The 27982-nt window shown below is 35.8% G+C and overlaps 2 protein-coding genes across 6 annotated transcripts in view; one reads left to right on the plus strand and one right to left on the minus strand.

The window, feature by feature from the left end:
- LOC108972718 (J domain-containing protein) overlaps positions 1–16725 on the minus strand; it is a 33192-nt gene extending 16467 nt beyond the window's left edge. Inside the window, exons 1-2 of one of the 3 annotated variants that reach the window (XM_018939453.1) lie at positions 16407–16725; positions 15473–15625 (exon numbers count right to left, since the gene is read on the minus strand). In XM_018939453.1, the coding sequence (XP_018794998.1) occupies positions 15473–15559 (87 nt within the window). In that variant the 5' untranslated portion in view covers positions 15560–15625; positions 16407–16725. Of the gene's footprint in view, positions 1–15472; positions 15782–16406 lie in introns of all 3 variants that reach the window. The other 2 variants (XM_018939462.1, XM_018939470.1) reach the window with 2 other exon arrangements.
- Positions 16726–27700: 10975 nt separating this feature from the next.
- The window catches only part of LOC108972617 (tropomodulin), a 128393-nt gene continuing 128111 nt past the window's right edge, over positions 27701–27982 (plus strand). The window contains exon 1 of one of the 3 annotated variants that reach the window (XM_018939295.1): positions 27701–27787. The gene's annotated coding sequence lies outside the window, so the exon portion shown is untranslated. Of the gene's footprint in view, positions 27788–27884; positions 27901–27933; positions 27952–27982 lie in introns of those variants that run through there. The other 2 variants (XM_018939323.1, XM_018939313.1) reach the window with 2 other exon arrangements.

The raw sequence follows: 27982 nt of genomic DNA on the forward strand, positions 1-27982 counted from the left end.
GAATTTCTCTTCTTCATTTGCAAGATTTTCTGCGTAAGAATTTCGCTTAAAACATTTTGCTTGATTTCTGTTTTCATTCCGTCTACCCTCATTTAGGCGCTTCCAATCCCTAACTGCGCTTTAATGGCACTCGCTAACAAAGTTTATATCCATTTGCTCATCTCATTCAATCATTTCGCTCTCCATTTTCTCGCTCCGTGATTTATGTGCGCCTCTGTGTGGGTGTGTATGTTGGTGTGTGTGTGTTCGCGTATAAATTAATGTGAGTGAGCTCGTGATTTTCAATAGATATTTGCATACATGCAAAGGCATTGGTTTGGGTGGGGGTGTGGCGGTGCGCAATTCCTTCTTTAAAAATGTATGCGAGTTAAATTGCAGATTCTTGTTTTTCGCGTCGCTCGACATGCGCCACATTATTAATTTATATGAATTTAAAATATATTGTATTATGTATAATTAACGATCTGCCATTTAAAGCGGCAAACATCGCCACGCTTTAACTTTTACCTTCTAGTGTATGCTTTACTGCTACTCAAAATGAGTTAACGGAGCGTGTGGTAAATTCATAAAAAATAAAATTTCGAATTTAACCGATATTTGAAACATTTTCTAAGAAGAAAAAAGAAAAAATACTAATGTATAGTTTTCGAGAACCTTTATTTTATTTGAACCACTTATCGAAAAGTCCACATTATATTATGAGGTTATAAAGGTTTGCGTGTTTAAAAAAATTGATCTTTTGTCTTATTAAATTCTGCAACACCTCTAAAATATTGTCCTAAACTTTCAAGTAGATCCGAGTAAAAGTTCTCAGCCTTGAGAACTTGTGCGCTCGAGGCTAGCTAGGCTAAATGCGCCATTGTGTTTTTGAAGTCGGATGGATTTCTCGAGAACTACGCAACCCATCTTCATCTTTGAAATACAATTCTTAAAGATTTGTACAAAGTATTTGAAAAACAAAATTTTATGAAATTTTCATCTTGTTGTAAAAATGTCTACCAAAAATCCAATTTTAGGAGCTGTTTTTTCGTTCAAGTTCTAAGCTAAGCTTTTATCTAAAACATATATTTTTTCACTGCCAAACGCGGGCGCATTTTTTTCCGAGGGGTCGTAATGCCCAAGTTTAAAATACTTTTTTCCAAAAATTTTGGAATTTATTTATTAACAGTGTATGTTTATTATTATAAAAAATTCGAATAAAATATTTCATTTTTTATATAAGAAATTAATTGTTGAAAAAGACTGTTTTTTACCTGAGGAAACCCATTTAACCCTTGAAGTTCCCCACGATATTTGTAACACCCGAAAGGCAACGTCAGAGACTGCATAAAGTATATATAAATGACAGCCGTGGCGAGCTGAGTCGATTTAGCCTTCTATCTGACTGTCTGTATATCCCAGTACTAGTCCCTCAGTTTTTGAGGTATTGATTGATTGTTTGAAATCAAGCTTTACTAAGGAATCTTTAGTATTTGTGAAGGGTACTATAGCTTCGAAGCAACCGTGTCTAACGCTAGTTAACTATTTTAATAATATAAGTAAAGGAAAATATGTAAATGTGTGGCAAAATTTCTCAAAAATATTTAAAACTTTTTTACTCTTTGGCTCCAAATCACAAATTATCAAATCGTTCGCTCTAAGAGGGAGGGGAGAGCATGTCTTTAACTTAGATTTCTGAATAATGAACTAAGTTCAGTTACGCACATGTCTGTGCAATAAGTATATACTTTTTTAACCTCAAGGCCAGGCGCGCTACTACAGCATAAAGCTGAGCAATTTGATTCAAAGCATTTGCGGGCTTGCCGATGACCGTACAGCAAAATCACACTCATATCTTTACACGCTCAATGCTTGATGGGTAGAAAGGATAAGCAATCCATAACAATCTGCTACCCGGCTTTGTAAAGTAAAAGATTCACTGCCTCAGGTAGGATAAGCACATTCCAAATACCTTTTTAGTAACACTGCTTGCAAAATATGCTTTTAAACACTGTTTTGCCTTTTTGTAATTTTAACCTTTTCAAGTGAGTCTGCTTGGATCCGCCAATTTGTCTGTGTCATAGCAACGAGTTCGACATATTTTCTAAATCAAATCAAATTGAAAAGACGAAATTCTCTACCTAGAGGAGAGCGAGAGAAGGAGCAAAAAGCAAGCGCCGAAAGTGTTGCGACGAGGCAGCATTAGCCTTGGCTAATTGCACGCGCATTTGGATCTGCGAGCAGTCACCGATGTGTATGATTAATTAATGCATAATTGCAGCAGTGCGTCCAATCTGAGCTGCGGAGTGTCTGCACGACTGTCCAAGAGTGCTTAGCTGAGGAAAGCAACTTGAAAGCAACTAGACTCAAATCCAAAATGGTGAATACAGCACGCACATAAACAGGCATGAGTGGAAGGCTGTATGCTTATGCTAATTCAAATGCTTACTTTCTTTAAGACACACACACAGACAGTTTGTTTGTATTTGGGGATAACCTGCCTTGGCGACCGCTACTCAAGATGATTGCAAACATTATGTTCTACAGTATGCGACTCAAGTAGTTCGCCAGGCATGTACGTTTTCAGGGCGCGCCAATGTGGCAGTCGTGCATACGCTAAAATAACTGCTAAAATTTGATTTAATGAGTTCGTTACACACATTGCGCCTGTTTGTGTGCAGGCGCCGGAAATGTGCGTTTCAAGGCGTGAAAATACCGGTTAATGCTATGCAAAACAGAAATATGCAAAATAAACCGAAAAATTAAAGGCTTATAAGCTTCAACATCTCAGGTATGCATGTTTTTGGAATACCCTATTTTCTGTGTTGTTGAATTATGAGATTGTTTTGAATTGAATTGAACTAGGTTCGTTTAGACACCTTTTGAGATTTATTTGGAAAATGTTTTCAAACTTTCTTTACTCGATTTCTCAATAAAAGGTAAACAGGTAAGGAAGAGACGATTAACAGTCAGAGATATTACTGGCATCATTAGAATATCAGAAGGATTAGTGAATATTGTTTTCAAAGATTATTTCGACCTAAGAAAAGTTAAAGCACTGTTGCTTCCAAAATCATTAATTTTTATGATGAGTCTTGGATCAATGCTCATCAAGGTTATGTCGAAAGTTTTCTTCGATTATCGAGGTGAGGTGCACTCCAAATTCCTTCCGACCAGCCAAACAGTCAACAAGGAAAACTACTTGTATTTGAGTGTTATACTTTTTTTTTTGTTTTTTGAATACTTTATTGATTCTTCGTGAGTTGTACGCCAAAATTGCATGAGATTTCATTTAAAACTGGGCGGTGCCACGTCCATAGTACAATTTTTACCCCCAATTAGATATAACCCTAATCCGTTAGTTTTAAGTGATACAAACAACCATTAGGTGAACCAAACTATTTAATATTCTGTAGCAACATAAAACGAACCAGAGGTTGAAAGAGATCAACGTATATTTCCTATTATCTCAAATATAAAAATTTATATTAGCTTGTCAAAAAAGTCTTGCGGTATTTTCGCTAGTTCGCGCTGAGAGCGCGTAATTCTAGTTTTATTCATCGCATCGGGTCATGCTATACCTTTTTGGAAAGCTCATTTCACGCGCTAACACGTGTTTGATTGATTGTCGTTGCTTTTAAGAAAATACGGCATATTTTACAGTACTACTACGATAAAGGCAATGCATCTATCTATGCATCTGATAATGCATCTCCGGCCGGCAATAAAATTTGTGCAGTTTATGGACCCGATACAGTTTCCATTTCCACCGCACAACAATGGTTTCAACGTTCTGGTGTAGAGGTGGTCGAAGATGCGCCACGCTCCGGAAGGCCTGTCGTCGAAAATTGCGTTAAAATCGCTGAATTGGTCAAAAGAGACCGGCTTAGTAGCAGCCGTCGCATCGGTCAAGAGCTGGGCATGAGTCATCAAAAAAAAATTTATGATCAATTGAAAATTCAATAAAAATACCGCAAGACTTTTTTGACAACCCATATATATAACTTATATTTTTGTTATCTTTGGCTCTTATTTGTACTGTATAGTACAAGCCGCTTTTTCCTAAAGAATTTGCGTCAGCCCATTAAAAACAAACTTATATACATAAATTGTGTATGTACATATTATTTGTGTAAATAACATGTAAAAGTATGTGGGAGTACTCATAAATATTAATGAAAGCAATATGTTAATAATGCTTCTTCTCCCAGCTTCTATTTCTCCCAAACAGAGTCATCTTCAGAATTCTTTTAGTAAAAATATACTCGGTACTTAATTCGTCTAATTTATGCTCTTGAAACCAAATGAGTGAAACAAACGTGGAAACTGTCTGTTGACCTTTCGTATCACATAAACTTACAATAAACGCAGCTGAATATGTAAATAGATGCAGAATGGTTTAGAGAAATTTAATAATTCATGAAGCAGAATATAGAAGTCATATTGGTAGCATACTTTGATAAATATCTTTAAATGAAATAAGAAATAAAACAAAAAATAAAACTGCATTCTCAGCACATATAATATCTATTTATGAAATACTTAAGGGGTTGGTTGTAGTCAGAGGCACGAAAAAATTAGAAGTTTAAGTATTTTGCTTTTTCTTGCTATTAAATCGTGTTATTTTGTGTTATTAATAATTTGGCATTATTACAGAATGTATTAACTTGAAGTCACGAAAATTTAAAAAAAAAAATTAATTTCCAAAGTTATAGTTGTTTGTGTTGACCCTGTTCCAAAAAAAGGTACTTGCGGTGACAATCATAAGTCTTTGGAGATTCATCTAAAATTAATCGGGCAAAAAATAGTTTTATAAATAGATAATCCTGGATCTGATAGAAGGTTTTTTTCGAAATTAACAAAATGGCAGCCTCAGGAATTTTATATATAAATCAAGGGTCCTAAAAAATCGAAATTTTTGAAAAAAAAAGAAATTCTTCGATTATTATGTATTCTAAAAGCTATATAAATTTCATTAAAATCTACTGAGCGGTTTTCGAGTTACAATTATCACCAGTCCAAAAAACATAGTTTTGAGAAAAACGCGTTTAAAGGTTCACACTAGCGCTTTGAAGTGCCCGAGCTCTGTTATTTGTCGAATAACTTGAAAACTAATTATCGGATCAACGAGAAATTTGCAGAGAATAGTTTTAAGATATTACACTTAACGAAAATGTAATAAAAAAAAAAATTTTTTTTGAGAATTCTGACTACACCTAACCCCTTAAATGGAAATTATTTTTAAATAGACCGTTGGAAACACTTTAAAGGCTAACATTGAAAGCCAGCTGCGTCACATGCCCATTTTCTTCCCTGTACATGTGCTTCTTAATCAAACTAAACCAGCTTCTGATATATATTTATAAATATTTGCACAAAATGAGTTAACTGCAGAATTACGTTCACTCTCTGGCTTCACTGCTGCAGCCAAGCGAGCACTCAGCCGTCAATCCTTTGGCTAAATGCGAGCAATACACACATGCATACACTTAAGTGTGTTATGCAATCGCCTTGAAAATTACATAATACAATTTAATTGGCTCAATTAGAGTGGCTGCAGCGGCTCTACCCTCGCACTTGCGCTACAAGAGCTAAGCGTCTGAGAACTGCAGATTGCATTAGGCTCATCGGCCGGTGAACGCGTTGGCGCGGTGCAGGGCGGTGAGGTTGATTTATCCGTTGCTCGTGCGTTGTTGTATTTCATTGCAGGCATTTGCAATCAATTCCCATTGAAAGTGCAATTCAAGTTGTTGCTGTTCTCGCTGAGATATTGAATGCATTAAAAGCTCATTCATTTTAATTTATTCTAAGCAGACATTCTGGCGATTGATTGCACGGAATACCTAGTCCAATAGAGCATATTTACGTCCATAAACAAATATTATCTGATCTAATATAAATAATTGCAAATACATACTATGAGTGATTGAGCGTTGCATAATAAAACTGAAAATTTGTTGATGAAGATGCGTCCTGGGAAATGAGAGTTCGTTGCATTCCTCAAGGAAATGAGAAACTAGCAGCATTATTCATTTCCCTCGTCAATTAAATGCTTGAAGAGTCATCTCACTCTCAATTTTTTGGCAGCTTTTGAAAGTTAGAAAGCTAGTGCATTGGTGGATGATTGAGCAGTTGCTTTATTGCTCTACTAACGTCATGTTATTTTATATTGAAGGATTAGATAAGGTGTCAAGAGTGTTTTCCAGAATGGACTCTTGAACGATTATAAATCTGTTCAGTGCCACTGTCAAGAATGGAGTGTTAATATCTGATTGCAAATAAAACGACAATCGTTGAAAACCACAACCACCAAACAGTTTACTCATTGCTTTACATAATGCTGATATCATGTGCCATAGTCCTCATGCCAGTAAGTGAATGCTCCACATATTTCGCAGCGTGTTTAATTGTAAGCATGTGCTAATTGTATTTTAACTCATGGTTGACTATTGTACATTTCTCTCTCTATATGCTATACATATACATATATATATATATATATATCTATATTCATACATATGTATGTATATATGCCATTCGTGCACAGACGCGGCGCTTTTTGCTAAGCTTTCTCCGCATTTTGCTGTTTGGATCCTAGAACTCCCTTCGTTTGCATATTCTATTAATCTTTTTACCTGGTTCGCCTTTTCGCTTTACGCTGCTTCGCTAAGCGTGAATTTTTAACATTCTAAAGGAAATAACTGTTACTTTATCGTCGTCGGTTTTTCACTCTCTCCCCCCTCTTCGCTGCCACAGTTTGTCATGCATGTTGTAAATATCAAAGCATTAAATTCCATTAATGCCAAAGTGAGTTAACTATGTTGTAATATTATTAAATTTTGTGTGAAGCGAAAAAGTATATGGAAATGTGGAAGGCATTTTAAACTTTTATCAGCGCTTTTTCACGGCTTTAGAATGCTTAGCAAAGTTGACATAATTAAATGGTAATGCTTTAAAATGCAAATTCGTTTGATTAAATTTGCGCTAAAAGTTGCACGATTGGGTGGCGTTCGAATGCATATATTTTAACCAATGTCATCAAGGTCCTCCAGAATAAAGTAAGTCTTCGATAGATTTTTTGTCGGAAAGTGTTTCTTTTTGACATTCGGATTCGGGTCAAAATTTAAGTTCCTAGACTTAGTTAGTATGGCAACCGAGATGCTTCAACCCTAGTGCAGCGAAAGTTGAACAATGAAAATGTCTAGATTTGTGCACCTCATCTTCCTCCCTGTAACTTTAACAAGTTGGGCTCTCCAAAATCTTTCACCCCATCCCGTGATTGTTAGTGTCCTGTTAGCACACCTACTATTACCATATTATTATGTGAATCTTATTAGAAACTAGTAGTTCCATTGGCCTCTTTTATTTTACTTTGTGCCAGAAGACTCCAGATCCGAGTGCGTGAAGACAGACTAACATTTGCTCGGAATTGGTAAGAGTTCTTTCTAGCGAGCTTATCGACTTTACAGTGTCCGAGTATTGTTGTACTCAGACACTCAGACAAGTTAAATATAGAAAGTATCTTGATGGCACAACCCGTGTCGAAATGCACTCCTTGACTAACTTTGAGCTCACTGTCGATGAGCTGAAGGATTGTATAGTTAGTATAGTTATTGGATTCGATGCACACTTCCCTAAAAGAAGTCGAACTTCGTTGAAGTACTCCTGCTGCAACTTCTGCTAGAAAGACAAAATAGTGGCCAGACAGTCTAATGCAAGAATTCCCGACAGAAGACTCTTTCTCCTACCTTCCTCTCAAGTTTTTCTTTTCTGATCGTTATTTATAAAGTATAAACCGTAAAAGAAAATATTTTTTCCAAAGAAATGCGCCCATGTTTTTAATGCAAACGTTTTCTTAAATCCTATGACAGTTACACAATTCTTACTCTCTTACTTGGTCTCTTTTATTGCTCACTGTTAACATTCTCGAAGTAGAAAAGAAAGAAGGAACCTGTTGACTTCACCCTCACTTATTCATTATCATTTTTACTGCCATCCTTGGCGTTGCCCAACTTATATATTATTAAAATCGCACTTACATTTCGAAACTAAAACTAAAATGTAAACAAAAACAATAACAACTACAATGCAATTTGAGTAAACCCAAAACAACTTTTGTAAGTGTGAGTGTGTGCAAGAGGATCCTTAATATGGACACATTTAAACTTTTGTAGATACAATAACAGTAAATTCGTGAAGAAACTAAACGAAGAGCAATGAGCTGAGGGGAGTTGAGTGGAGTGGAGGGGAGGCGGCGTCCTGGTCTGCACTAAAACTAAAGTGTTTCGTTCTTTGGCCTGCATTTGTATGCGTGAGCTCTCGAATTTGAAACAATGAGTTCTATGGAATTTTCCCTCACTTGAGAGTTGCTGGCTTTTCACCTTCAACTGGCAAACGACAAAATCAGCATACAAAAGTACATTTGCACAAAGTATTAGAAACACTTGAAAGGAAACACTTATACACATACCGATTTCCATCGACTTCGAATAGGTGTGCATGTTTTACCTAGTGTTAGAGCTAATGCGAATGCTTGCGTTGGTGGAAGGGGCAGATCAATTTGGGGAAATTAATGTGCTGCCATCAGTTTCCCATTTCATAAATAATGTAGAAGTCAGTAATATTGCGAAATGACCAAATTAATTGACGATAACAGAGACACTGAGTGGGGGGGACGAAAGGTGTATAAAGCACTGCACAGTGGGCTGCTTCATTATAGACATAGTGTAGTTTTTACAGGCAGTGGGTGAAGAATAATTCTGTTATGTCCTTTTATGAAACTACTTAGCCGTTTTAACAATCTTACCTGTATAACCAATTAATGTTGTTTCGTGGAAAACATCTTTCTTTCAAATATATTTTCCTGTTCCGTATTGTTTTATTGAACTTGTCTCACTTTGCAATTGCATGAAATAAGGGGTTCTTGGTTAAAAACATCTTGGCTTTCTAAAATTACCGAAAATTACTTATGAATCCTTTTCAATAGCTTCCAGAATTTCCTTTTTACGCAATCTCACAGTTTTTGATTCGCCTTCAAAGCTCTTTAAATTCCAACTTGTGTCCTCTTTACTAACATAATCCATATCTCAAACTTAATTGGCCGCACTTTGGCCCCACTGTTCGCTTAACGTAATCATTGAGCTTCATTCTCATGCCATTGTTAGTGTTCGACATTCGATGTTTGGCAATTTTGTCAGTAAGCCATCAATGCTTTCAATTCATTTACATCGCTGGTGACAGTGCACAGTCTGCACAAGGCCGCTCCATTCAAGGCAACGCCAATAAGTTGAAAAGCGAATATAATACAATATTTCTGTAGTAATCAACTTACTTAACTCAAAGCTACTTAGTTTGCAAAATAGTCCATAATTGGAAAGTGTCTATGTCAATTATGAAGTGACGGCCACAGCGCAGCGCAGGAAACAATTCGATTCAATCTAAGTTGCCGGCGACGATACATAACCTCAAGTATTCGTAGACGCGGAATTAGCAGGGGGGCTGTGTGGTTCGTGAGAATATCTGTCGCAATTTCAGCTTATCGTCCCATAGTTTCGATTCTCATTTAGTACGAGTGAAATAATCACTTAGTTGCTTACAACACACCCTTTAAGTGGCCAAGTGTTTGGGTGTAGCAAACGAGGCGGCAAATACAATTATCACCGAGTCTCCAAATTGGTTGTACGCAAGTAATCACCGAGAGCACATTAATATTGATTACATCTAAAGCTCATTGTTATTACTGACAAAAAGTATACGTGTAAATAGCATTTGGAATGCTCGGACAGAAGCAAGCTCAATGATGTGTGTAGTAAGTCTATGAAAATTGTGATTTGTCTACATCTGAGAAAAATCTCATATTACTTTTTTTTTTTTTTTTTGATTATATTGGATATACCCGTAATTTTTACTGCTATCAGAAATAAAGAACTCTTTGGACTTATTTTTTATGATTTTTAACAGTTCACTCTGTTTCCGATTGAGAATTTTATATATTTTCTATCACATCAGATTTTCTTATGAAGCGTTAGCGAACTTCAGCCTTTAATAGAAATTTCGATTTTGGACTTTTTGCGTCTCATCTAAGGGCGACAATAGCTAATCTATATATAAAATGTTCTTCTTCTCCTTTATATACTTAGATGTCTATTAGTAAAGCAATGCCGCAATTGCTGTGGTTTGGCTCTATAAATAACAGTAAACATATGCATTTAGTAATCTGAGCTATTATGTGTGCATACGAGCACAAACCGAGCTGGCGCAACTTATTGAAAGCCTAGTTACCACTCCAAATTATGCTATAATATTCATTATAGCCACAAATGCTATATATTTGTATGTGTGTTTGTCTGCCACAAGGTAAACTCATTGGGCGAGCCGAATGCAAAATATAGAAAACGATATTTGCTCTAATACTGTACTTCAATATTTAGTAATTGTATGCCACTTTATTTATAAATACATTTTTATACCCCGAACAAGGTGTATTAAGTTTGAAGTTTGTAACACCCAGAAAGAAGCGTCTGAGACCCTATAAAGTATAAGTGACGTGGTCTACGAAAAGGGAGCTAACGTGCAAAAACTAGTTTTCTAACACGTGAAAAAGAATCTCATCTTCCATCCGAATCAAGTAAAAAGTGAAAATTGATTTTTTGACACCTAAACCCCCTTTCCGTAGACTAGGACACATATATATGAATGATCAGTCTGTTGAGCTGTGTCGATTTATCCATGTCCATCTCCCTGTCCGTCCGTCTGTATATATACGAACTAGTTCCTCAGTTTTGAAATTATCGTTTTGAAATTTTGCAAAGGTCATTTTCACTTCAAGAATCTGCTCATTTGTCGGAACTGCTGATATCGGTTAGCTATAGCAAATAGCTTCCATAGAAACTGGACACATTGTTACTAAAAGAAATACACCCGTGAAGGGTATATTAGCTTCGAAGCAGGCGAAGATGACTTTTTTTCTTGTTCTTAAATCAATTATGTTTTTTCCAACTTTAAATCAAATTCTAGGAAAGTTGTAATTGATACACAACAGAAATTTCTGATTTTTCTTTTAACCAGCATCATTGACAATATCAGCTGTCAATTATTGTGAAGCAGCAAAATTGCTGCCAATCATTAAATTCTAGAACAGCAAATAATGTTTTTAGGTCTTTTAGAAAATTTTTGATAACGCAGCATTCATTATTGTATAATATTTCACCGAATAGCAGCTGCAGCTGAGAGTGTTGGTAAAGACAGCGGAGAGTCGGTTCGGCGCCGTTCGCAGCAACAGATGTATGGATCGACTTGTCGAAATTTTACGTCGAGCTCTTAAATTGAAAGTGTGCAAATCTTCCCAAGCGATGTCGCTTCGCTCTGTGGACTTTTGAACGCTTCCAAGAAGATCTGAGATTTTCGGGTAAAATTTTGGCCAGTAATGAGACGAGAATGAAAAGCTGCCATTTCATCCAGAAAAAGCAAAGCTTTGATTTGTGTGATTTGTGAGCCAGTGTGTAGAATCATCGGTCTATATTTCTTCAAAAATTATGCAGGTGAGAACGAAACCTCCAATAGCGATGGTTATTGCTCCATGATATCCGATTATTTCATGTCTGAATTTGAAGCTCGTGGTCTCGGTGTCATTTGGTTTCGACCAATCAATGGATTTATTGAGAGAACTTCGTTGAGCAGATAATTTAAGGTTTTGGGCCAGTCGATTGTGTGATTGATTTTCTGTGGAGATATGTAAAATGTAAGGTCTATGCGAAGAATCCCACTTCGATTCAGGCCTTGGATTAAAACATTACGGGTTTCATTCGCCAATTGCCAGTCAAATTGCTCGAACGAGTCATCGAAAGTTGGACTCAACGGATGAACCATCTGAGATGTAGCGGCGGCCAACATTTGAAAGAGATAGTCTAATAATCTCCAAAAATGTTCTTTTGAATGTTAATAAACATTCACCATTAAACTCCAAGTTTCTGCATTCTTTCTTTGAAAAAGTTGGAAACCTCGAAATGGATTACCCCTCATATAGCGACCGTCATTTAATAATCTACAATTATAATTGCACCGACTAACTTAAAAGTACCTCACAATAGCCTAACTCACTCATCGTTGGCACCTGTTTGTATTCGTATTAACCGTATTCATGCATCTGTCATCTTCAATGTTGATAGTTTTATTTTCGGTTTTATTTTTTATAAATAGTTGTAAATTCTAGCTCACAAACTCGAATAGCTCTGTAATAACCATAAAAGTATTCTATTGTTCCACTTTGGTCGTAAGTTACGCAGTTGCACTTTATTGCCAGAAGACGCATGAGACAACACATGAACTTGTGTAGGTATCTCTCGCATGGAGGTGCAATTAGTACGCTTCTAACAGTATAACTGTACATAAAATAAAATAAACAAATAAAACTTAAAGCGTAAATTACTATCGAGAACCATTAAAGCTGCCGTGAGTAGTGGAATATGCAAATTTAATTGTTCGCATGCTTACGACTTTGATATTTCATCGGACAAGTGTTTTCTTTTGCGCCGCGCCAGTGAATCACTGCTGTCTCCCGAAGAGCATTCGCGAAAGTATGCAGGCAAATGCAGTACCGGCCACAAACTAATAAAAACAATAAACATTGCACTGAGTTTCATAAATTTCATTAAGGCAGTTGCCATTATTGTGTAATTAAAGAGAAGAAGCGAACTCATTATCCAGGGTTGCATTATTACATTTGCATTGATGGAGAATTTTTAAGTGTTTTGTGGAAAATTAATAAATTTTTCCATTGCTTGACTACTTTCCGACTCGGGTATTACGGACATTACGATTAATTGTTTTCGTATTCGGTTTTAATTCCGCCGTCTGGTAAAGTGCGATCTCACCGTATTCGCGTGTTGTTGCACAGACCCAAATCAAAGTGAGACAATGCCCACAATTTGCCAACTGAAAGTGAATCACAAACAAGTTTGGCTGTGACAAATTCGCCGCACCTGTGTTCCTGTAAATTGAATCGACGCAAAAGCACGTTTCAAATATTAATACATTTCACAAAGCAGAGTTGTCCAGACATATAGTATTTTATTTATGTCCACCTAAATTAATTTGTAAAATATTAGTTAAAATGAAATTTTTTGTTCTTATTAGATAAACTGGTTTGAGATCGCGGCCCAATTCTTCCTTCCTTCCTTGTAAAATTTTTTGCATTTATCGCTAACGATATGCTGGTATTTTTTCACGATAATAATTCGTTCTTCCATGAAACGAAATTCTGGAAATTTCGCTTTTTGTTTCGCCTATAAACCAGACTTAGTCTCTTGGTGATTATTGGTCGATTCAAAGTATGTATGAATATGTCTCGTAATTTATGGCATAACAGTATGGGTCAAGCACAGTAAACATTGTTGTAAGAATTGTTTTTGCACTTGTGAATAAGACTTAGTGACACTAAAGCTTACTTTAACTACTTTAACTACATTTAATAACCTATTACCTAAAAGACTGAATTAATTACCTTTTTGTGACCTTCATAATATTATAGTAATTGTTTCCATTTAATATGTTGGGTTTTTATTGTTTCATTGAACATTTTTGTTGTCATCGTTGAAGGTACCTCTCAAACATAACTAAGGCTTCGTGTTCAAAAGAGCTACAGAAAACAATCACTATACCTAATTAATTATTTTCGTAGTGGTCGTTGAAAAGAAGTATCGTATGTAACCGTGATTAGACGCTTTAAAGGACATTTACTCAATGCTCAAAAATGTTTGGGATTGCTAAAGTCAATATTGACACATTTTTTGTGTTCAGCATCTTTTCAATAAATTCCAATTATTTTATTGCACACTCGTATTTAATGGCTTCTTTGTACCCTTATATTCTCTGAAGCATTTAATTCGGAATTTTCTTTCACCTTTTTCGGAAATAATTTCTGGCTTTGATGAAATTTCGCCCTTAAGCTACTTGCAAACTTTTAAGCTTTCATCCTTCACTTGACCGTTCATTTTATTTCGTTTCAAAATGCTTATTTCAATGCCATACCTTTAAGGTCTGCAGGAAAACTTTTTCACAGTACGCTTATGGTAACTAATTGCTAATATACGGCAGGAAATTCTTTATGTATTAGATATTTCTGGTATGAAATAGAAAGTGGTTTTGTAAGGGTTAAGTTTATCTCAATTATAAGTTGAAGGCATCCGAAAAAAAAAATGTTAATTACTTTCAGATATAGGGTTCGATTAGGTTACTTATGGGTTATCAACAGTGTTTCTGATATGAAAAGGGTTTCTGAAAAGGTAACATTAGTTAAAAACACTTATATTGCTGTAAGAACCAAATCATGTGAAAACTGTAGTTCTTGTTAAGCTCATGGATGTTTCACAACCTCATGCAGAATTCCTGCCTTCCTTACCGACAATAAATTGTCAAATCTCTGTGTTTAACAGGGTAATCGTTCGGTCGTTAGTAAAGGTTGAGCGCAACTCGAGTGTGAAAAGGTATTTCAGACCAGTTAAACACCGAAACGGAGCACACAATATGTCTTCAGGAAACAAAAGTATTATAATGGCTACTTAAATAGGTTATCTGTATGCAAATCAGCAATTTCAAATACAATGGGATTCATAATTATTTAATGAAATTCACGCCGCCTCTAATTGTAAATTATTTTATGCCAGTTTTCGTTCTGGAATATGGGGTAAAATAGCTTCTACAAATTGTTTGAGTTAACAGCTATGAAAATGTTTTTTTTTTTTTCACCTAAAAGCTTTTTACCGCTTGTGGGTGACTGTTTCCTTACCAGATAAATAGCAACTCAGAATCAATAATTGCAATGTTTTTAGGAAGTAAATTGTTTCTAGTAAAAGAGAAAAGGAAATTATTTCTAAAGTTTTTCTTAGCACTACTCGATTTCATCTTTCATTCACAACAGTATTTACCAAGTTACACATACACATGGCATATATTTTAAATAAGATAAGTAGAAAGATAGATCTGTAAATAGGTCTGGTCTGGTGAAGGAGGAGATATATAAATAGTAGTATATGGATTATATCCACAAAAGCGAGCTATAAGAAGCTGCCTACACTTCTTATTTACGAACACTATGAGTCACTGTATCAAATCAAGCCCGATCATAGCCAAATCTTTATCCTTTAAGTTATTTCAAGAAAAAGCTTTAGTGCTATGGGTCAGACACTAGACTTTAATTGCTCAATTTCCAGTTCAGAAGACTTACAATGGAAGAAACAATTAAATTCAAGTAAGAAGAAAGATATTGTTTCTTTTGAAAGCTTAAAATGAAATTTAAATTTTTATGATGGATTTTTGTTATTTTAAGAGTGTTTAACTGACTAAGTATTCACTAAATTCAAATCGTACTTATTAAAAACTTTACAGCCGATTCGTATTGATTTTAATGATCCATTAGCATTTCACAAGTATTCCAGCCATGGCTGAGAGTTATTAGTAATTATTATCAAATTCTTATAAAATCCAGGCAACTTACCGATGAATTCTCATCACAGTTCAGCATCCCGTAGAAGTCCTCGTCGGGGCTTCGTTTAAAGCTCAAGACCGCATCGACCGCACTCATATTGTCGCTGTTGAGGACCTGTTTTTAATCCTACTCTTCGTAGATCGATTTAGATGCTATTAAACACTGTGGATTCAGGCAAGAAAATTGGGTCCAAACAAAAACGCAAATATTAATTTAGTGTTCAAAAATAAAGTGGAATAAATGCCGCCGATTTAGAAACCAGGCTTGCGTGTGAGCACTGAGTTTTTGGCCCAAAAGAGTCAACAAAACTATAAAAATCTCAAAAACGAAAACAACAAGTGTTTGCTTATCAATATTCGTTGTATGTATGTAACTTTATGAGTTTTGTATTTTTTCTTAGAAGCGTTTCTAGTCGAATGGCTTCACATGTATTAATAGTAAATACTCATACGTGGATTCAAGTGAATATTTGTTTGTGGGAAAATACAAGTGTGAGTGCGTGCTTGAGTAGTGAGCAGATAATCCAATGCAACACAAGTATATTATACTAGAACCAAGGCACGTAATGCCAGCGGAAGAGCGCAAAAATATTTTTTACTAAGGTCAGCAGAAATAAATTGACCTCTTCGGCTGAAGAATAACGGTTTCGTCAAGATACTAAGATATTGAACAATGTAGCCAGTAGACCGGAAAAACTGTTGATTATCAGCGCTTGGAGGTAGGCTTTGTGTGTTGAGGCGAAGCGATAATCAAAATCTTGCTTAGATTGCGAAAAACCCAAGAACAAAATGCAAAAGATAACAAAAGCAAAAACGACAAGTCCACAACCGTCACTTTCACTTCAATGCGCGTTGCAACGCCAATTAACACAGTTACATATGTATGTATAGGAATTTAGGCACGAATATAGTATCTGATCGCTTTTGAGTCACTGAAAATTTACCAGAAAACGCGCGGCAGAAAGCTCCAAAAACAAGATTTTCGAATAAGTAAACGAACACGCTTTGTTTTTGTTATAAACTCTAATAAATATATATATTTAAAAAGTTTTTTCTTAAATAAATTTGCCAACTGTTGTTGCAACACGCGCGCTGCGTTGTTATTAACAGCACGTCGATTTAGTAACTGCCACAGTCTCACCGTTACTCGCACGCTGCTCAGCTGCTGATGCTTTGGTCGCCTTCACCTTCGCCAGTGTGCTCGCAATTTCTTGTTGTTGTTGCTGCGTTCTTCGCTTTTGCTCTTGGCAGCAGCGCGCTCACACACCTGCTGGAGTCGCCGCTGGAAGTCAGCGAAAGCTCCAACACCGTTGCTCCACAGCTGAGCTGAGTAGAGATGAAGTTCCCAGCGCGTTATTGAAAGTTGTTTGGCGAGCTTTGATTTACAGCTCATTATATGGTACTTTGGTATTCCCGTTTTGTGTTGGTGTTTCTGTGGTTTACTTTTCAAAACAAATGCATATAAACGAGTGTGGTATTCCATCGCTGTGAGTTCTGCTGCTCTGAGCTCAGCTCTCGCTGAAATGGGCTCTACAGCTGATAAGCGAATATTTCTGTTTATATATAGCGCATGAAAAATTGATATTTTGGAGCATGAATTAAATTGTGTATACACTACTTACATGCTCATTTTAGTGTGTCAATATATGTATGCTTAATTATTCAATTATTGATATGGGTGATGATGTGATGTTTCATCACATGATGCAGGCGTAATATCAATGCGATTTAAAGTGCTATTTAAGGGAGAACGAACAGAAGGAAGCTGGAAACCCATATTGAGTGGAACTAGCTCTGATTCAGTATCGTAACTAGATTATAACTCAATCTAGTGATTGTTTTGCCGTTTACTTTCATACAACAGTTATGTATAATTTTTGAATAATATTCAATAATCGAGTGATTTCTTGGAAACAGGGTTATTATAAGTAAGTGCTAGGTATACTACTAAATGAAAAAGTGAAAAGTTTGCAAATTGGAAAGCTTACAATCGTTTATTTTGAATAGTATTAATATTATTTTTTGCGGGTTTTCTTGGGCAGTGTTGTATTATAGTATTGATTCTGAATTTGGTATGATGTTTTGGATACTCATGTCCATTGAAAAAACATGGTGTTTTTGAAAAACTCTACACCCACTGCAGTTTTGTTTTAATCTCAAACCTTCTTTAATATATCTTCTTTTCTTTTAATTTCTTTTTTAATCTCAAAATCTCTTGATGTTTTGTTCTTTACTTAATATAAAAAATGTTTCTAACTTAAATTACTGATTTTTAAACAATTTTGATAGGATAAATTGCTTTGAATTTTAAAAAGTCTGAAACCAGACTGAGTTTAAAATAAAAATACAATATTTGAACAGAACTGATATAAAATTAAATATGTTTCCAACAATTTGTTTTCATAATTTGAATACTGTACCAGAAGTTATATCCTTTAACATTTCTCTCATATGGACTGATTCGCTCCAGGCACTGGCCTTGCTTTCCAATGCTATTTCCAATGGCCTTACTCTGGCCTGTTCACCTCAGCAAAAGCTTTACAGCTGCTTGTGTGAATAGCATTTGGAAAACTTATGTTAATACCGCTGAAAAAGTGCGCTTTTACTAAAGCTTTATAAAAAAAGCTTAATCAGATACAAGCACCTTGTGAGTGGAAAAGCTTCAAAAGCTGGTACGTCGTTGCCAGAACGTGGCTACTAGTGGAAATTTAAATAAACTTTCTAAAAATTGTATATTAGTTGATAATATTTCCGATTTTTGTGTTAAGATATGTCGATTTTTTAATATAACACCTATAGTTGGTATATCACGGGAATATTGAACGAAAATATTAAACTTTCATTCGGTTAGATTAGTCAAATAAAAATGGAAATAAGTTCGGCAAATTAGTTATGTATTAAAATAGAATCAGTTCAATTTGCGAACATTTTTGTGAACATAAAGATTGTGATTTATTTATCGAATAAGAAAATCTTGAAAATTAATACCGTCCTTCAGAAAGTAAGTGTTCATAGCTCTGATTTTTGTCGTTGATTATCTTTGCCAGATTTGCGACTGATCTCTGATCTCTATAGTTCTCTCGAAACTGATTATAACCGATTTCTGTGTTTGAAACAGTTTTGGCTTTATTTCATTACGTTCAAAATAAAAGGTTACGCTTTAAAAAATAAGCCACCAAAAAGACTCTTAAGGGGTTACATGGGTTTGCTCGGGTAAAAAACAGAGTTTATAGAACAATTTTTTCTCATTTAAGAAATTAAATATTATATTTTATTACAATTTTGTATTGTTACAAACATACGCTATTAGCAAAGAAATTGTGAAATTTTTGGAAGAATATTTTAAACTCGGCCAATGTAACGCCATTTCCGGTGATCACTCCGAAGAAATATGTGCTCGCGTTGTCAATAAAACTCCTTACAGGATCATCTGAAAAAAGACATTTTTTAGTTATCACTTTAACTGAGAACTTGGAGAAAGAAAAAAAGAAAACTGAAACAGAGATTTTCCCAAAAAAAAAAAAAAAATCAAATTCAGAAAAAATTTGGCAAACATTTTTTTTATAATTATATGGGAAAAAATCCTTCGTCCAAGTCTTCAAGAATTGTATCGCAAAGAGTTGTGAGAATTTCACGAAGATCGTTTCAGTAGTTCGCGAGAAATCGTGCCAACCGACTTCAAAAACACAGTTTCATGAAAAACGCGTTTAAAGACGACGCACTTAGTCTAGTTAGCTTCGAGCGCACAAGTTGTCAAGGTTGTACCTCGGAAACTATTACTCGGATCAAGAAGTGTTGTAGAATTTAATAAGACAATACAAAAAATCGATCTTTTGAAACCTCTAAGCCTGTGTCACCCCTTAACCAAATCGGCTCCTTTTCTTTAATTTATTATGAATGTCCATGAGTAATGTATTGGTATATTTACTTTGCCAGTATTAATGAAATATGTTATGCATATTATAAATAATATTATTTTAAATTATTTTTATTAAATAATATAATAGGCATAAGTTGAAATGAAATCGCATACTTCAGTTGCACACCTTGACTCGTTGTTAGTCGATTAATGTTTACTAACCCAATTCAGCGTGAGCCAAATGTGCTAGAAACGTCAGTTTAGCGGCAAGACCTTTCGCGGGCACGTGCTGCGCACACACACTTCGGCAGTTCCATGCACCCATACCTGCAAGTAGACACCGGCATATTGGCGCACACAGTTGGCATATTTCAAATCGCACTTCGAGGAATAAAGCAACAATATCTGCGAACATGTTTATACAAAATGTAACGGCAAATATTGACAAAAGCATAACTGGAAGTGCGCAAATTTACTTAATTGACTAAAGAGGCGCTGAGAGGTGACTGAATTTAGAGTTGCTTGATCTTTCGAATACATACATATGTGTATGTGTGATCATGTGTGTTCAGAATTTCTATGTTTGGCCATTTGCACGCAGCCGCTCCTCCTCCAAGAGCCATGCCATGTCCCCTGGGGTCGGCAGGGATGTAAAAATAATAATTTGAAAAGCTCTCCCCATTGAATGTGTGTGTGAGTGGTTGTAAATACACATACACGAATACACACATCTGCGTGCGGTCACTTCAAATTCCAATTATTTATCCCTATATTTAAAAAATTGTTTTATTACATTTTTGTTTGTAGTGATTGGAACGGCTTCCAAACACGATTTTCTGGGCATTGAACTTTCTCGCTTTCATTCTATTTTTACTTTCTTTTATTCTCTTTTTATTGTTTCGGGTTTGTATTATTATTTCGGTTTTATCGATGAAAGCCGCCAGGAGCATAGAATGGTGGGCAAAGTGTGTGAAAACAATTTTCCATTGTGGCAATTACTGCCGAAAGCCCCGAAAAGGTTATTCGAGTGCATTTATTTTGGAGTGTCGGAACGTAAATGGAAATGTGTATAAATTAGAATACAAATATTACTTAAAATTTGAAAAATTCCCAAACTTCACTATTAGGGATGGGTGATTTGTTTATGGCTGCTTTTTTATATTTTATCGCTCTGGGAGGAAGCTATAGTGTAAGAGGTAAACAATATATATTTGATTGCTATGACATCATACGCATAAATGCATGCATACATATATTACTACAAGCTTCATCAAGCTCTAACAAAAAATATGACTATTCTTTTGAAGAACGATAGCGTCTTCTATATTACTTGAAAGACCTAGACAAAGAGTTAGCCTGATTACGCTGGTAAACAAAAATCCACTTTTTTTGCAAATATTTTTTTATAGGCAGTTAGTAATTCAGTCACAAGATATTTGTAATTGTTAGCTTTCACATTTTAATAAAAAATTTGACAAATGCTTTAAAAGGCCCTCCAGTCTCGTATTTCAGTTTCATTGAGCATTTCCTCAAATGTTTTATCTTTCATTAGTTCTCTTATTTGCGAACCCACAAATATGCCCTCCTTAATTTTTGCTTCACTGATTCTTGGAAATTTTTGTTTCAGATGTTGAAGAACCCTTTCCATTTCTGTCCATTACCTTTTTCATTAAACACAATTTAATATGCAAAGGTGGTAGTAATACCTTTTTGGGAACAACCAGGGCTTCTCTGGTAACGTTTTTTTGTCCCGGAGTGAGTGTCTGACGTAAATCAGGCGAATGCGGTATTATTTGAAAAAGTGGCAAAATTGTCACCAATAACCAATGCAGTATGAGACAGCGCATTATCGCAGTTCTTTGTTCAATAAATTCAGATATAGAAAAAAATCGAAGAATTCCGTTTTAGAGCCTCACAAAACGATGCGTATCCCAAATACTAATGAATATTTTAACGTGAAACTTAGCATAGATGTCACTAGCAGTACTACCAACTTACAAAAAAAAAAAAATGTACCTATTCGAAAACGAATTGATTTGAATTAATTTATATTCAAATCAGTTCACCTATCAATTTGATCATAGTAGTATAGTAAAATCTGAAGCCGCAGGTTACAGAATATCTGTGGGTGATAGAAAAATACTGTTTTCAAATTTGACTTCAAAGTATCAAACAGCATTAGAAACGCCTAAGAATTTTCATGTCACAAATGTGTCAGTGTTATCAGCCTGGTGGTATACCATATTCGTATGCTCTAAAATGGCGATAACTCATATCATTTGATACACAAAAGTCACATAAAAAATTAATTTTCACTACATAATTTCGCATTTAGACGAAGAATCAAAACAGAATAGCCATAGCGCAAAAATCAGTAACCAATAATTTTTCCAAAACGTATTTCCCACGGATGTAAATTACACTAATTCAACTAAAAGGTTTTAGATTAATTTAAATTTTCTCACCTAATTTTATTCCAGAATGAGTCATACATATTAAATATTTTCGCTAATGATGTTTTTATTTACCTATTCATATGCTTTTTTGCTAAGGTCCTTCTGGAGATCGGCTGTGGCTATTGATATTGCAAAATTTGCCTAAATTAATCGCCGTTTATTGAGGTACAAAACGTACCATAAATGTAATTCATTTCTACCTAATAATTCAATAAAATGTCTCTTTAAAAATATCTAAAAAAAAAAAAAATATTTTTTGTCTAGTAATTGGCTTAAGACAGTCGGAAGAAATTTATTTTCTTTGAAATTTCAATTGAAGAAAACCTGAGAAAAAAGTGGCCATGAGTTCTTAGGAAGAAACAAACATACCTTTTTTTTTTAATTATTTCATTTATAACGCACCATTGTCACCACTAATAGGCAGTAGCAGCATAATCTGCGCAGATTAGTTACTAGATATTATTTTAAATTAAAGTCCGAAAATGACACGAATACAGTTGAATGGATTTAATTTTGTCTAATTTTCTGTTACAACGAAAAACCAACTAAATATTTGTTCCTATCTTTGTGTGTATTTAGGTTCATACACACCCAGCAGCGAATGCAACTTTGTTGAGAGAAAGTGACTTCAACTAGTTTCCACTTCAACTGCAAGAAAAACTTATCAGTTGATTTTTATTTTTTATACATGATGCTATATCCAAGATATTGTGCAAACAGCTGACAATTGTTGGTGGAACACATAATTAGTTCAAAATAGGTCTTTAAGATTAAGTAAAAGATCCACAATCGTTCAAAAGATTAAATGTTGAGTTGCGTTAATATTAATACGAAAACTCAGGCTACAAAGATTTATTTCCTGACTAGTTCAGTTTCCATCCAGTAACATCAAATTATGAACTTGTGTTTTCGGTAAACTAATGTGATATCGCACTGCAGGGCTTTGACGGAATTTTCTTAATAGAGCGGACTCCATAAATTTTTACACCCCATTTCTCACACACGTGCGTAATGAAGAGAGGCAAGGTGAAAACTTTCTGCCCGTCATACACGCACATATACACTTGTACACTGCCTTGGATATATGGGTATGTAAGTGTGAGCACACGTGCCGCAGACACGTCTAAGACAATTGCTGATGGGGAAATACTGCCACGGATCTAAAGTCAAAACAAAATGCACTAGGAAATTTCATAGACGAAATTATAGAAAGAAAGAAAGAAATGAAAAAATACATCAAAAACAAGCTAAATAAATAAGCTGCGAAATGGCTAGTGACGTCAATCATGTTGGAAGAAACGAAAAGAAATATAAACAAAGTAAATACGACAGAGAAATACACATATAAACGGATGAACCAAATGGAGCTAATGTAAATGGGATTGAAGAACATAGAACAAAGCGCTATGTAGCGGATGGAGGGAGCTTATAGCGTACACGAGCGAGACTAAGTCTTTGTACGAATACTAGTGTAACCGGAGTCGGCGACCCGCGGAACTTAGAATGAAAATTATATAAACATATATAGTACATTATATAGTGAAATCAGCCTTTCAGTTCGATACAGTCAAATTCGAATGGCGAGCGGTTACACAAACAAATGCGTTTTACAAGAATACACGGAGGAATCCAGGAAATCCTCGCGTTTAATGTCATAATTCCGTTTTCCATTTTAAGTTAATTTAAAGTGTTCTGACAGCAGCAAATCGAACAACAAAAAAGAAAAAAAAATTAGCCCAACCCAAAATGAAAGCGAAAAATGTTGAAATGAGCAAATCGCATTGTAAAATATTTATTTATGCGTCTGTCTGTTGGGCGAGAAACGTACCAAGTTAATGCGAATTGACAAGCAAATGACCATATATTACCAATAAGTAAAACAAGTAAAAATAATGAAAGACGTAGCGGCAGAACGCAAACACAAGCAAACATTTCCCAACGCTTCAGAAAAATATATGTGCATACATACATATGTATGTAATGGGAAGACGTGCGTCAGTGGAAAATTTTAATTTTCAGAAAAGTAAAAAAAAAACTTTTTGACAAAATTATACTAACTCTAATTACCTAAACCGAACATGAAGCAGACGCAATTTGTTAAGCTGCGGCTTTGCCAATGCTCGGCTGATATGACAACGGCCTTGCCGCTTTGGATGATTAACAATGAAATTTGCCAGGAATTGGTCATCTGATTAAACTAAATGAGGCTTTGTGGCCTATCAAGCTATCCTTATAGTTCTCCCTTCTTTTCGATCTTTAGTTTGTCTCAAGGACTTTAAAAGAAGTTTCAGAAAGACGAAAATATAGTTGTGCTCATCTGCTATAACGCTTGTACGAAACAAATCAGACAATTTCGCCAAGAATTATCGCTTCCAAAAAAAACTTTTTTAAAGCGAGAGTTTTCTGTGGGGTATTAAGAGGTGTGGAAATTTTCACCGAGCGGACTGCGGCAACTTTTACATTGTTTGTGACAATTACCAATCCCAGTGGTGAAGGCTTCATATATTTTTCAGATGAGAGCAAGATGAGTGTTTCTAAAGTATTTGCAGGTACCTAAAGAGTCAGATATTACTTCTTGCGAACTGTTTTTATACGACACCAACTTCCCAATCCATTTATCTGCAAATCACATAAACTCAAAAAAAAAAAAATAAAAATTCAAAGGTTTCTCCAGTAAAAACAAAAACCTCATTAAGTGTTTCAACAGATTTTGAATTTTTATGATGCAAGTGATGCTGTTGCCACATGTAGCGCTACTTTTGCCGCCAATGCATTTCAGCGAGATCATCGAAGTCGGACAGCAGTAAATTGTTTCGAAAATAATATGTTGTGCTTTCGAAAATACATCAAAACAAAAACAAATATCCACGAAATGAAAACAAAGCAATAATGATTTGTGTGCGTATTATTTTGAGGCAGAAATTAATTTTAGAACGTGCCTCATGTTCGACGAATACGTGCTCATTGTACTGCGTTCGCCTCATTTACCYGATGAGGCACAGGAGCCACAATTGTGTTCATAAAACTGCACTTACATGTGTGTGTGAGTAACTGTGCGTGCTGTCTTAGTTCTTAGTACTTTTTGTATGTTCTGGTATTATCTCGAACAGGGTGGAGTGGTATAAAACACTTAAGTTGTGATTTCTTCTCTGAACTAATCTCGACCAAAGAAACAATTCGGTAGTAAAAGTTATATAATGACGCTAAATCATTCAGTTCACCTTTCTGCTTTTATTCACAAAAGATTTTTAATGATAATTTGTTACAGCCAGAGGGTTGATTGTGGGATAAATCAATTCATTAACAAAGTCAAGCGAGTCAATAATACTGCAGAAAAGGAAGCAAACTTGGTGGAAACAGCTTGAAAGTGTGATTCAAGACAAGCTCGTTAAGTCAGGCGACTCTTCTTTTGGACTTTTAGAAATGATCTAATACTCTAAAAGTCTTTTTGTAACCAAAAAAAAATATTCGAAAGTTGCAAAGTTATAGCTGTTTTTGTATAAAAAAGGGAGAATGCCGCGCAATGAAGTTTACGGAGACGATGTTGTATCATTTGGTGTAGGACAACAATGGTTCGCTCGCTTCCGCTCTGAAAATTTCGATGTGAAACATGCACCTCGCTCTGGCCGACCTATCGTTCAAAGAGTCGATGAACATAAGTAGGCATGATATCGCTAAGGAACTTCACATTCATCATCAAATGGTTTTGAACCATTTAAAAAAGGCTGGCTACAAAAAGAAGAATTGTCTGTGAAAAATTTAATGAACCGATTTAACACCTGTGATTCTTTGTTGAAAAAAATGAAATTTCTGAAGCGATGGTCCAAGCGTGGTGAAACTCAACAAATGGTCGCAAAGTCAGAACGGATGCCTTGAAAGGTTATGCTGAGTGTTTGGTGGGATTGGAAAGGATTCATTCACTATGAGCTGCTCCAGTCTGGTCGAACGATTGATTCTACATTTTACTGTCAACAACTGATGAGATTGAAGCAAGCAATTGAAAAAAAGGACAGAACGGGTCAACAAAGAAGACTTCGTATTCCATCAGGACAACGCTCTTTGATATCTCGCCAAAAACTGATAGAGCTTGCCCGGGAAGTTTTGACCAAATAGTCCTAATTTTGTACCATCAACATTTGTTTCGGTCAATGCAGAATTCCCTTAATGGTGTGCAGGTAAAGTTGGCTTCTAGAGAGCGCTGTAAAAATTATTTGGCGGTTTTTCGCCGAGAAACCAGAAAAGTTTTACATTGATGGAATAATATCTCTAGCGGAAAAATGGCAGAAAAGTGGTCGACCAAAATGGTACAATTTGTTTAATTAAAGTTAATATAAATATAAAAAAGATGTTGAAATTTTGATTAGAAATACGAAAAGACTTTTACGACACAATATAAAAAGGATATTAAAACAATAGAGTTTCGAAATATAAACGAGATTTGTGTAACTTTCGAGGAACAAACTTCTAAACTCTCTTGTAACCGACGCACCCTGTATCCCTTTGGCTGCAGCATAATCTTTTTAATGAAAGCTACACATGTCGCTTTCCGCGTTTGGCTTAGCTATGTGTATACAACTATATGCGGTAAGTAAAATAAAGACTGCTTTCCATTGCTGCATGTTTCAAAAGATGAAAATATGAAATAGATCGAGGAAAAAGAAAACAGTGCGCGCCGTTCTGTGTGGGCAACAATCAGTCGACAAACTCAATGACTTTTCCTACATCACACAGCAAGTCAAGGCGAAATTGCGCACAAGCAGACGCACATTCAACCCTGTACGTTTGTAGGCATGTATATCGCAATGTAGTCATATAGGCAGACATTGTTGTTGCTGTAGCTGACGTTGGTGGGCATTTTTCGCCTGTGTCTGGCGTACATTCGCCGCGTCGCGGCTGTCGAGCGTTTTCCACACTCTCGCCTGCACACAGGCACAGCCCCACACACACACTTACACGAATATATGCACACCAAATAGATTTTCCTCTTTTTGGCTTCTGCGAAAAACACGATCGGCTATTAGTTGAGCTGTACATGAGCGCGCTGTTTGTGTGTGCCGGTGCGGGAGTGCGCGAGTGTGCGTGTGTTGGAGAAGTGGGAAACTGGGGAGCGACCGAGGCGGCAGAAAATCGTGGCGCTGTGCAGTTGGCGCTCAAGTGTGTTTTTCGTTCAATTTTCATAGATATTTTTTGGAGCTCTTAACGCTCGCCTGTTTTCGCCGCCGGCATGTGAATGGACTTACACATATTACACGCCGGAAAACGCCGCTGGTGCCATAGCATCGTCCTGCTCGGCATAAGTTAAATCGAAATTTTTTCTCTGTTTTCAAGTGAACTATTTTTTGGTTTTTGCAGCTTGCGATTTATTTTTTACTTCGCCTTTCGCATATCCACTTGTCGCATGTACAAGTATTTTGCCCAATTTTTTGTCGTACTTCCAAGTTTTGCCCAGGCGGCCCTGCTGTGTCGCTTTTTCCTACCGAATATCCATCTAGTTGTGAACAGCACCAAAAAGCAGTGGCGGCAGCGACTTTGATTGCTGGCGATTGTCCTCAGTGTAGTGAAACGTTTCGTATATGCTGATACATGCACATGTGTTGAAAACAAAATCCCCTTTGATCAATATACTTGGCGCCCATGTCGATACACACCCAAACTACACACCGCCATATTTATATACGAATTTCAAAAATATACATTTTCAGCAGACATTGTGGACATACTAACCCATTATCTGTGTGTATGAATGTGCGCATTTCGAGCTGCTTGTAGACGATTTGTTCGTTTTCGCCACCAAAGATCGTCGCTAGCACGAATTTCCTATGCCCGGTGCGCCCCAACACAGGCCCAAGCATTTCATTCAAAATATGTAGCTGAGAAATATGATTTTTTGATTCTATTTTCTAACGCAAGACACATAGAGCCAGTCGAAACGGCCGAACAAAGAAACCGCGGAACACAAGTGAAATAGCGAAGAAGAAGAAGAAAAAGTCGAATTTTCAATAGAAGCGAAGTATAATATATGGGCGAATCTGCATGAATTTCTCCTTTTTTTTGCGATGTGAATTGGAAATTTTGCTCATATCGGCGGCGTAATAATCGCACACCAGCAGCATTCGAATGATCGTCAGTAGTGATCGAAAGCAACAAGATTTTTCACTTAATGCTGACATTTTAGTTAGTCTGTTTTTTTTGGATTTTTTGCGCT

The sequence above is a fragment of the Bactrocera latifrons genome, unplaced genomic scaffold, assembly GCF_001853355.1.
Source record: "Bactrocera latifrons isolate USDA-ARS-PBARC rearing strain unplaced genomic scaffold, ASM185335v1 scaffold_11, whole genome shotgun sequence".
In the NCBI taxonomy this organism is placed as follows: Eukaryota; Metazoa; Arthropoda; class Insecta; order Diptera; family Tephritidae; genus Bactrocera; species Bactrocera latifrons.